Here is an 11,072-nt window from a genome sequence, read left to right on the forward strand (position 1 = left end):
TCTGGAGGTGAGGAGCCTGAAATGGGTCTCACTGGGCCAGTGGTCGGCAAACTAATTAGTCAACAGAGCAGCAAACCGAGGCTCACAAGCTTCAGTTTGCCGACCACTGCACTGGGCTAACATCAAGGTGTCAGCACAGCTGTGTTCCCTGCTGGAGACTTCAGGGTAGAACCTGTTTTTTTTTGTTTGTTTGTTTTGTTTTGTTTTTTGCCTTTTCCTTCTGCAAGCTGCCTGCATTCCTTGGTTCATAGCCCCCATCCATCTTCAAAGCCAGCAATGGTCAGTTGAGGCTTTTTCATGATACCATCTCTGATTCCGATTCTTCTGTCTCCTTCTCCCCCATTTAAGGACCCTGGTGATTACACTGAACCTACTCAGACAATTCAGGATAATTTCCTTATCTGAAACTCAGCCTATTAGAAACCTTAATTCCATCTGCAAGCTTAATTCCCCGTTGCCATAAATATAACCTTTATAGGCTGTGGGAATCAGGTCTGGACATCTTTGAGGAACCAGTATTTTGCTTACCATTCTTATAAGACACTCATCCAGCTTCTGCACTGGGAAGCTCAATCCATTTCTTCCTCTCCTCCTTCTTTTCTTTCTCTAAACAAGCTGTTATGTCATCTTTTGTCACTTATATACTGTATACTTAACATACAGTAAAGTGCACAAGTCTTAAGTGTACAGCTCACTGAGTGTTTACATATATAACAAACCCATGTAACTATCACCCAGCTCAAGACAGAGAGCATTTCCATTACTACAGAAAATTCCCTGGGGCCATGTCCCAGTCAATAGCCCCTTCAAGAAGTGACCTCGTTTCTGACTTTTATCACCGTAGATTAATTTTTGTTTCAAGAAATTAATACAAATACAATCATGCAGAAGTTACTCTTTTTAGTCTGGCTTTTTTCATTTAACATGCCAATGAGATTTATCCAAGTAGGGTACACAATGGTATTTTGTTTCTTTTAAAAAAAATTTTATATACTGCCATTGTATGAATATATCGCCATTTGTTCATGCAATTTCCCATTGGTGATGTTTCTGGGTTTGGAAATTGTTCAAATCTTTTTGGATAGCCATCATCCCATTTCTGAATACCTGCTGTGCTGGTGTCCTATCTCCTAGGCCTAATTCCCTAATTCTTCCCTCTGCACCCCACCCCAAAACCAGAACTGTTCTTCCTGGTGCCAATCCCTGAACTGAAGGAGGTTGAATCTACTCAGCCCCCACCTCTGCTCTCCCCAAGTCATGCATTCCTGGTTCTACCAGGAACTGTTTCTCTTATGCCCCAGTATCCACACCGCCACAATCCTGTTAGCAATGTCAGTCCCAAAGGTAGCAATCCACAGCAACAATGCGATAAGTCTTACAGTGAACCGAGTTATTGGTACTGTTTCCCCATTCACTGGCTCCTGTAAGACTCAGTTAAATTTTCAGCTCCCTTCAAGCAATTGTGTTGCATCATAGCAAGCCCTATGTAAATTGTCTTCATCCCTAATTTCACCTTAATTTTGTTATTTCTCCTTCACCCCTAGTCCCTCATTTTAAAGGATTACTGCCTATGGCGTTTTTATAAGCCAACTCAAAATCCCTTTGGAAGGAAAAAAGGGTAGGGTACCAAATGTTTAATTTTGGCTAGAGAGCACTTACGGTTGGCTGCAGGAAGGCGTATAGTTCACAGTTTAAAAATGTAGATCCTAGCTCTAGCCAGTTTGGCTCAATGGGTAGAGCGTCAGCCTGCGGACTCAGTGGTCGGCAAACTCATTAGTCAACAGCCAAATATCAACAGTACAGCAATTGAAATTTCTTTTGAGAGCCAATTTTTTTTTTCTTAAACTATTTAGATAGGTACATTGTTATTAACTTAATTAGGGTACTCCTAAACTGGCCTTGGCTAAAAACTCAAGGGGCCAAAGAGCCGCATGTGGCTCTGGAGCCAGCTGCAGTTTGCTGACCACTGTGCGGACTGAAGGGTCCTGGATTTGATTGCCATCAAGGGCACATGCCCCATTGATCCGGCTTGATCCGTAGTGGTGGGGGTAGGTGGGGAGGGGGTATGGGGAGTAGGTGTGGGAGGCAGCTGGTCTCTCTCCTCTCTTTCTTTCTGAAATCAATAAAAATATATAAAAGTAAAATAAAATAAAGATGTACATCCTAAAGATGCCCCAGGCCTGCTTCAATGGAGAACACCTTCATTTATCTGAAGAGGACCTCCAGGCTCAGCTAAGTGGCTCGGGGCGGGCTGCTAGGATGGCTTTGGTGTCAGGACATTCTTGCGCAGGAGCCAGGTGGGAAGCTGGACTTGGGGGGGGGGGGGGGGGGTTAGGACCACCCCAGGGCACAGTGTACCCAGGCCCCGGACCCCACACTCTGCCCCAATCCCCATCCAGGCCACGACCGTCCAGGAGACTGGCCCTGCCTGTAGCTGGAAGCACTGGCTGCCTCAGTTCTGTGGGCTCTCATTGGCCAGCAGCAGGCAGGTTCTCGCCCCGCGCACGCGCACTGTACGCTGCATCACGTGCCCCCCACATGGGAGGCGCCCGGGTCGTGTAAAAGGGCACGAGCGGCAAAATCGGCCCGCTGTCCTCGCATCCGGCATGGCCTCCCCTGCCAGCACCGCACCAGGGGCAGATGACGGGGGCCGCAGGAAGCTCCGCCTGGCAGCTTCATTGCAGATGAGCCCCCGGCGTCCTTCGGCCAGCCGGGGCCACGACTCCTGGGAGCCGCCGCCTGCGCCTGGCATGGAGGACCATAAGGGGGGTGGGCAGGCCTTGGCCTCCGCTGCGGGGGGCGCCTGTGGGCCCTTAGCAAGGGCTGGAGTAGGAGGGCTGGGGACGGCTCAGGCACCGGAAGACGTGGGGGGGCAGAAGGGAAGTTTCCCGAGGGTCTCTGTCCCCCCTGCAGGGCTCTCTGGGGACTTAGCGAAGGCGGCCAAACAGCTGGGCCTGCAGCTCAAAGACCTGCTGCCCGGCCAGGCCGTGGCCTTGCTCACACAGTACGCAGCCAACCTGGGCGTCTCCCTGATCTTCCGAGAGGACCAGACGGCAGGTGAGGCCCGGCGGCCTGGGAGGGCAGCACGTTTCAGGCCAACTCCAGATGAAGCAAGGGGAACCTTGAGCCTGAGCCTGGGACCTGAGACGGAACCCTGATCCCTGCCCGCCTACCCCCCACCCCCCACCCCTCACCTCCCTCCTACACACAAGGCTGTGAGCAGCATGGTGCTAGGACCACCAGCTACTCTGAACATCTAACTGGCAGGTCTCGGCAGGGTGAACATTATCCCCTTCTGAAGCTTGTGGAGGTTAAAGGACGTGCCTCGAGCTGCCTTTGAGCACTTTTTTTGAAGGCCGATTACATGCAATTCCAGTTGCCATTCTAGCATTGGAGATAGATTGGAGGCCAGCCCCTGACTTAAAGATGTTATCAAACAGCTTGGTAATGGGAACACTGCATAGGGATATAATTGTTACTAAGTCATTTTCCCTTCCTCAGTGCATCCGTCTACTGAATCAGACAGACACACAGAACAGTACGCCAGCTCCCAAGTTCAGGTTCCCAACCTTAAGCCAGTGCATTCTTAGTCTCTAAGGAGATAGCAAACGAATCATTCCTCAAACTGTTGGAACCTCTTGTAAAACTAAGAAAACCCCAAATGAACAGCTCAGAAAGAGATAAGGTATTAAAAATGTCATCTGGGATTTATTTTAATCAGGTATGATAGGACGGCAGACATGAAAATGATTATCATGAAAGAAAGAAATACAGGTCCTAGAAATTCAAGGCATAGCTTTACTACACAGGATCATGTGGGAAGGGCTCAGGATGGGTTAGGAGGCAGGAGAGGGAGGGGAAGAGCAGGGCCCAGCGCCTTTATTGGAGTTTTCTCTGGAAAGAATGGTGGAGGCAATGTAGGTATGCTAAGGATTGAGTAAGGAGGCGAGACCCTACGTTTACGGGTTCTAGTTGCTCCTAGTTTAAGGTGAGTAGACGTCCCACTTTTGGCGGGACAATCCCGATAAAAGCGGGACACCTGGTCACTTTACCCTGGTTGTGTGGTGTCTGGCCCTGGGTGATTTAGAGTATGAGGACTCGAGGAGGAGTTGGATGGTTGGGGTGTGAGGTCTGGATTGGTCTATCAGAGGTGTGCTCACAGGGGAGTCATTTGCCATCTCTAGGATTTGGTAGCCCTAGAAGGGGAAATCTCTATAGGATCAAGGGTCCAACTGCCAGAGCATCAAGAATACAGAAGATAGATTCAACACAGATGATAATAGCTAGCATTCATGAGTTCTGGATGGTGGCGCAGGCACCTGAACTCACCGAGTCCTCACACTATGAAAGGGCGGTACATCACTGTTACCACCGTTCTAAGGTGGGCAGGCAGGCCAGAGGCTGTAGCTGCAGGGCACAGAGTGAACCCAGGAAGCCTGAGTTCAGAGCCTGATTCCTTCCCTTCCCTTCTGTTCATCATTTACATGGTTAGGCACGGTTTTAGTCACTTATTTTTATTTTCTATTTTGACAGAATTTCAAAGAATTGTATAAAAGAACTCCCATAAACTCTTCACCCAGCTTCTCTGCCTTTGCTTGTGTGTGCCTCTTTCTCTCTTTCCTATATATTTCTTTACATAGAGGTATCCACATTGATTTTTTTCTGAACAACCTGAAAGTTAGTTCACCCCCTAAATACTGCAGTATGTATTGCCCAAGAACAAGGACATTGTCTTTATAACTACAGTACAGTGATCTAATTCTAGACATTGAACGTTGATAAAATATAGTGGTATTTATACCTGACTACCGTTCAGATTTTGCCACTTGTCTGAAAAATGGCCTTTTCCCCCCAAACCAGCATGAACTATCATATGCAGCTGTCACTCCTCTTGAATCTCCTTTAATCTGAAACAGTTCCTCAGTCTCTTTGTCTTCCGGCGTTGACGTTTTGAGGAGTCTGGACCAGTTGTTTTGTAGAATGGGGTTTGTCTGTTTCCTCAGGCTTGGGTTCAGGCTGCGCATTGTTGGCAGGTGCCCATGGGCTGGACATCCCATCAGGGGGCCTGTGATCTGTTTGTCCCACCACGGGCAGTGTTAGCTGGGAGGGCCTGACTGGGGTAGTGTCCAACAGGTGTCTTCACTTTCCCTCTGTGCTTAGCCAGTCATGGGGGGGGTGAGGGGAGTGGGCGGTGAGGGGCAGCATCTGAAGATGATTTGCATATCTTGTTCCCTATAACACTGTCCCCTCATTTTTAATAATGATTGTTGCCAGTTTTGTTTACTGCTGTGCTGGCTGCTGTGTGTTGGTTTTCTGATGCCAGCCTTCTTTCTGCATCTACCAGTTGCATTCCTGACGCCCTTTTAAAGTAGGTGAATCTGAGGCTAGTGAGCAGTGCTGAGATGGAGTTCTAAAACAGCAGTCCTTTTGGGAAACAGTTTAGCAGCAAGTACCAGCAACCACCATGAGCTGACATAAGTTTATGCCCTTTAACCAAGTGGTCCCAGTTCTAGGATTTTCATGTCTCTTTTGTGTCATAAGTAACACCTGAAACGATAGGGTTTGCTAGTTGAAACTTTCAAATGTAGAAGAGAAAGACAGCCATGTGTCTGCGGAAAGGCAGCGGGTGCTCTGAGCTCAGGATATCATCCGAGAGCAGCAGGCCCTGCATTTGGGTCCTGGCACGCGGCCCGCCCTTTCAGAGGGGCTAGTGAGGACCCTCTGAGTGAGGATGGCCCAGCACACAAAGGCACGCAGGAGCCGGCAGCCTGTCTCCTCGGCTGGCCACCAGGGTGTCCAATGTCAGAGCTGGGGCTCAGGTGGGGCAGACATCCCAGAATGAGCCCAGGATCGACATGAAGTGCAGGGCACCTCTTCACAGCCGCCTCCTTCCCTAGACCCCTGCTTCTCCTTCTCTGTGTGTGCGGAACTGGATGGGGTGGCCTGCCCTGTGGGCATTGCCAACAACAAGAAGGAGGCCAAGCAGCAGGCGGCTCTCTCTGCCCTCAACTACATCCAGAAGCAGCTGGAGGGCCCAGGTAAGGGGTCAGTAACCGGGTGACTGAGCCCCAGCTGGGGGTGGGGGCTGAAACCCGGTGTGCATGCGCATGTGTGTGGGTAGGCTGGGTTGCCGCAGGGGCCACTGGACATTAGGACAAGACCAGTAGGGAGCTGGGGAGGGGCATGTGAACTGATCCTCGCACTAATATCCTTTGAAGCCTGCCCATCCAAAGGGCAGGGCCTGCTAAAGGGGCACCCAACAATGGAACCCCTTGGCTTCTTGAAGGACAAAGAGAAGAGGGCAGACCCTGGCACTCATAGCGACCCATCCCTTGTCTCTCTTCCAGAGTCCCCAAAGGCCGCCAGCAAGCCTTCACCACCCAGCGACCTGAGTGTAGGTAGGTGGGCCCCTGTTGACCTGACCCCTGTGGCGAGGGGAGGGGCACGGCCTGTGAGGTCCCCACCTCTGCCCTCTCCCCCTCTCCCGCTCTCCCCCGTGTGCAGAGAACATCCTGACCCACGAGCAGCGCTGTGCAGCTGTGGTCAGCGCTGGCTTTGACCGCCTGGTGAATGAGACCTCACCGTACTGGGCCTGTAAGGGGACTGTGGCTGCTGTCATCCTGGAGAAAGGTAGGGGTTGCCCTGCCATCCCCCGCATGTCCCCTCCTCCCCCCCGCCACCTCAGGCCCCGTGGGCCCTTGCCTTGCTTAGGCCGGACTGTCTCTGCTTTCTCCTCTCGCAGAGGTCCCGGATGCCAGGAGCCACACCAAGGAGATCTACAAGCTGGTGGCCCTGGGCACGGGCAGCAGCAGCTGCGCCGGCTGGCTGGAGTTCTCAGGCCGGCAGCTCCACGACTGCCATGGCCTGGTCATCGCCCGCCGGGCCCTGCTGAGGTGAAGGCTGGGCCAGGGGCACACCCTGCGGCGGCCGGTCAGGAGCGGCGTCTCCCAGCTGCACCTTTACTGTCTCTTCCAGATTCTTGTATCGGCAGCTCTTGCTGGCAACACAGGGTGGCCCCAAGGGCAGGGAGCAGTCTGTACTGACCCCCCAGCCCGGGCCTGGGTTCCCCTTTGTCCTCAAGCCCCGGATCTTCATACACTTCTACATCAGCAATACCCCCAAGGGAGCTGCTCACGACATCTAGTATGTGGGAGCTCCCATGGGGTCCCTTGGGGTGATGGGTTGGGAAGGGCAGTGCTGGGTGGGGTCAGAAGAGCGGTCCTGACTGGTGTCCAATGTCCTGTTTCCTCCCCTGTCTCTGCAGCCTCCCCCCACCGCCAACGCCACCGTCACGGTCCTTTGAGAGCGGCCTGCTGCACAGCGCCCCCTTCCGCCTGCAGGCCCACATCGGAGGGGAGCTGAAGCCTGTGTGCTACCTGTCGCCCACGGTCCGGGACACCCACGTGGGCTGCCTCTCAGCCAGCGACAAGCTGTCACGCTGGACCGTGCTGGGGGTGGGTGGCGCCCTGTTGGCCCACTTCCTGCCTCCCCTCTATGCCACCAGCCTCGTCCTGGGTGAGGACCCTGAGGGGCCTGAGGGTGGAAGGTGGGCTCTGGGTGGGCTGTGGGAGAGGGTGGTGACTCAGACCCTGTCTGTGCCTTCTGCTCCCACAGCTGACCCCTGCCACGACCCCCCCACTCTGAGCAGTGCCATCCACACCCGGCCCAACCTGGACAGGGTCTCGGGGTCATGCCTGCCACCTCCCTACACCCGGACCATGCTACACCTGTTTTCAGGGCCCCCTGTGGCTCCTTTGAACCCCACCTCCAACACCTGCCATGACTTAAGCCTCAACTGGAGCCTGGGGGACTCTGATGTCGAGGTTGTGGATGTGACTACCGGACGTGTGAAAGCTGAGTGAGAAGGGCCTGTGTGGGGGGTTGGGGGGTATAAAAAGGCCTGGTGGGGAGGGATCCCCATTCCCCTGCTGTGGGATAAGAGCACGCATCTAGTTACAGGTTGGGTTCTAATCCCAGCGCAGCCTCTTGTAGCAGTGTGACCATGGGGGCTCCTGTCACCCACCCCATGCCATCCCCTGACACCCCTGAGATTGTCATCACATGAAGGATGGCGTGAGGGCCATGGTGCAGACTGCTAGTTCAGTTCACCTTTTCCCTCCTCTGACCTCCCGTCCTTTCTCTCCACCTGCAGTGCTGTCCGAGGGCCTCCCTCCCGCCTCTGCAAGGCAGCCTTTCTCCGGGCCTTCCGCCAGGCTGCCCAAGCTCTGGGCAAGTCCCACCTCCTGGCCCTGAAGACCTATGAGGAGGCTAAGGTCAGCTCCTTCCCTGCCCTCCAGCCCTCTTTCCCCTGCACCCCTAGCAAGCACCCTCTCCCACCGCGCTCCTCTCCCACCCTAGGCTGGGCCCTACCAGGAAGCGCGCCAGCAGCTGTCCCTCCTCCTGGAACAGCAGGGCCTGGGGGCTTGGCCCTCGAAGCCATTGGTGGGCAAATTCAGGAATTGAAACAGACTTCCCGGCGCTGAGGTCCTGAGCTGAGCTGGACACCACTGAGGAATGCTGTTTCTGGGGAAGGGGGGTGGTTGGGGGGGAAAGGGGTACACAGCGTGAAGTTGGGATTGGAGGGAGGGGCTGGTATGGCTGAGCAGTGGGGACTGCTGCAGATTTGGGCTTGAATAAAGAAGCTCTTTCTTGAATAAAGAAGCTGTTTCTGGTCCTCCCATGTGTTGTTGGCTGTTTTGGAGGGAGGGGTAGTCTGAGGTCTTTTTATTTGTGAAGAGAGAAGCCCGTGGAGTCCCCTCTCACAGAACTGCTTTTTCGCTGCACCAGCTGTGGCTCCCCCTGCCAAGCCTGCGTGCTTGGGGAGGCCGAGGCTGTGCCGTGTTGGTCCAGACTGCTGGCAGAGGTGTGGGAGCATATCCTCTTCAGGTGTGGTGGAGGCTGTCCGCCCTCCCTTTCCCAGGGCTTGACCTGGGGCAAGTGGTAGAGAAGGGAGGTGCCTACTCTTGGGCCCCTGCCTCTGGTGGAGCAAGCCTCGTGGGTGTGAGCACCGTGTTGAAGGATGCCTGGATGGTGTGAGCAATTAGTCCCCAGTCAGAAGGGGAGTTGGGGCCCTGGGCAGAGAGCAGCCCCAGTCCCTGCCCTGAAGGTCCCCTGGGTTTTTGCAAGTGGGTAGAGCCTGGAGCCCTGAGGGTGTACTAGAGTGAAGAGTGTCCCCCAAATTCATGTTTACTTGAAACCTATAAAAGTGACCTGAGAAACAAGGTTTTGCAGGTGTAATTAGTTAAGATGAGGTCATACTGGGTTAGGGTGGGCCCTGAATCCAGTGAAAGGGCCCCTTAGAAGAGGAGACACACAGACACACGGCCGGCCATGTGAAGAGGGAGGCAGAGATGGAAGCGATGCTGTCAAAGCCAAGGAATGCCTGAGACACAGGAAGTTGGAGCACAGGCCTGGAATGGCTGTTCCTCGTCACCAGCCCTTCCAGCACTTTGAGCTCAGACTTCAGGAAAAGAAATGTCTTGTCTGAAGGCACCCAGATTGCGAGACCTTGTATGGCAGCTCTGAGAAGCGAAGCCTCGGGCCAGCTCTGCACGGTGGCTGCGTTTCACACTGTGGAGACTCACAGGGCGGCAGGACTTCCAGAAGAGCACGGGTCAGGTGGGGCTGCAGTTCCACGCAGGCTTCTACTTCCGGCCCTCGGTCCCATCACTGCCTGGGCTGCTGCTGGGTTTGCTCCTGTGACCTTGGACAGAACCCCAACCTCTTTTATAAAATGAGAACTGGATGCTGGTTCCTCAAGTTCCCTCCTAGCCTTGGTGTTCTCACTTCTGCTCTTTCCTGGGCAGAGGTGGGAGGTGCAGAGGGTGAGGAAGTGGCCAGGGGAGGGTGGGAGAGGGGAGTCCAGGTCGGAGGAGCAAAACCGGGTGTTGGGGAGTGTGCACGTGCAGAGGCCGTGAGGAGGAGCAGGGGGAGGGAAGTTTGACCAGGAGGGAGGGTCTCAAAAGCCAGGTGAGCACTGGTTTCCTGTTTGAGCAGCTGTTAACTATTTACTGTTTAAAACAACTTCTAAGGCCAACCTTGAAATGATGTTTCTTGTGGTTATGTTTTTCAGGGATGGAGAGGATTTTTAAAACTCCCAAACCTATTGATTAGCTCATTTATTACACATTATTTTCCCCAGGAGATAATTTAAGTTGATTTACTTTTTGTGCTGCAAGGGTAAACCACAACCGAATCTAGAAATATAACAGCCATTCAAACTGCACTTTTATGCAATGAGCCTTTTGATATTCATTAATCACATAATCACTGGGTAAACAAGTTTTTCAAAATGACATAAACTCTGCTGTGTTCTGCCAAGGAAGTTATATTTGTCCCCACTTTGCATAAATCTGCCCGTCCATTCCTTTCCTCCCCAGACAGTCCCCATTACACCCTATTCGCTCAGTTCCCTTGACTCAGCTTATTTCCTCCTGCAGAGTGATGCTGAGCACTGCTTTTGAAGTGGGGAGCCTGTTAGTGTCTCCTGGCCTGATCTCCTCTGGGTGACGTGTTGCCAACACTGGCATATTTAAATCAAGAGGAGATGCAATCTGTCTGGGCACAACTCAAAAGCTGCTTCCTCCAGGAAGCCTGTGCCAGCACTCGCCTGCTCTGTTCCCTGCCGCGCTGAGCCTGGGGAGCTCTCCTGGACCCCGGGCATCCGCTGCACCATGCAGTCCCTCTGCCGTGTGTGTCTTCACCGCTGGGCAGCATTGTCTACCCAGGAGCCCCAGGAGCCACTCCCACCTTCCCCAGCCTCAGTTTTCCCAGCTAGCCAATGTGAGTCGGCCACAAATGCGTAGCCACAGCATTATGGACAGATGAGCTGGTCCATGGGCCCAGCACTGTTCCTGGCTCTTGGCAGTCCTCAGTCAGTGACTGCCATAGTCCTGTGTGCTCTCAGCTCCCATCCCCTTGTGTGGAGTCTCCCACATAGGAGCTGCCTGGCAGACAAGCAATGAATGGGAAAGTAGTGACTTATAGGATTTCCTCTTCATAGGAGGGGGTTATAGGGAGAAAATAGTAACCCTGTTCTAAGATACAAGTTTTAGAAGAAATTTTGAAAATGT

At 53.3% G+C, this 11,072-nt stretch overlaps 1 protein-coding gene across 1 annotated transcript; it reads left to right on the forward strand.

Moving 5' to 3' along the window:
* Positions 1-2,606: 2,606 nt before the first annotated feature.
* Positions 2,607-8,463, forward strand: ADAD2 (adenosine deaminase domain containing 2; the record flags this gene model as incomplete). Its single annotated transcript, XM_084906827.1, has 9 exons — positions 2,607-3,057; positions 5,898-6,038; positions 6,457-6,630; positions 6,743-6,893; positions 6,976-7,143; positions 7,265-7,515; positions 7,615-7,858; positions 8,153-8,273; positions 8,359-8,463. 9 exons carry the CDS (start codon positions 2,607-2,609, stop codon positions 8,461-8,463), a joined length of 1,806 nt encoding a protein of 601 aa, XP_084762953.1.
* Positions 8,464-11,072: the final 2,609 nt, after the last annotated feature.

The sequence above is a fragment of the Pipistrellus hanaki genome (genome assembly GCF_964339955.1).
Source record: "Pipistrellus hanaki genome assembly, chromosome: 15".
NCBI classification, from domain to species: domain Eukaryota; kingdom Metazoa; phylum Chordata; class Mammalia; order Chiroptera; family Vespertilionidae; genus Pipistrellus; species Pipistrellus hanaki.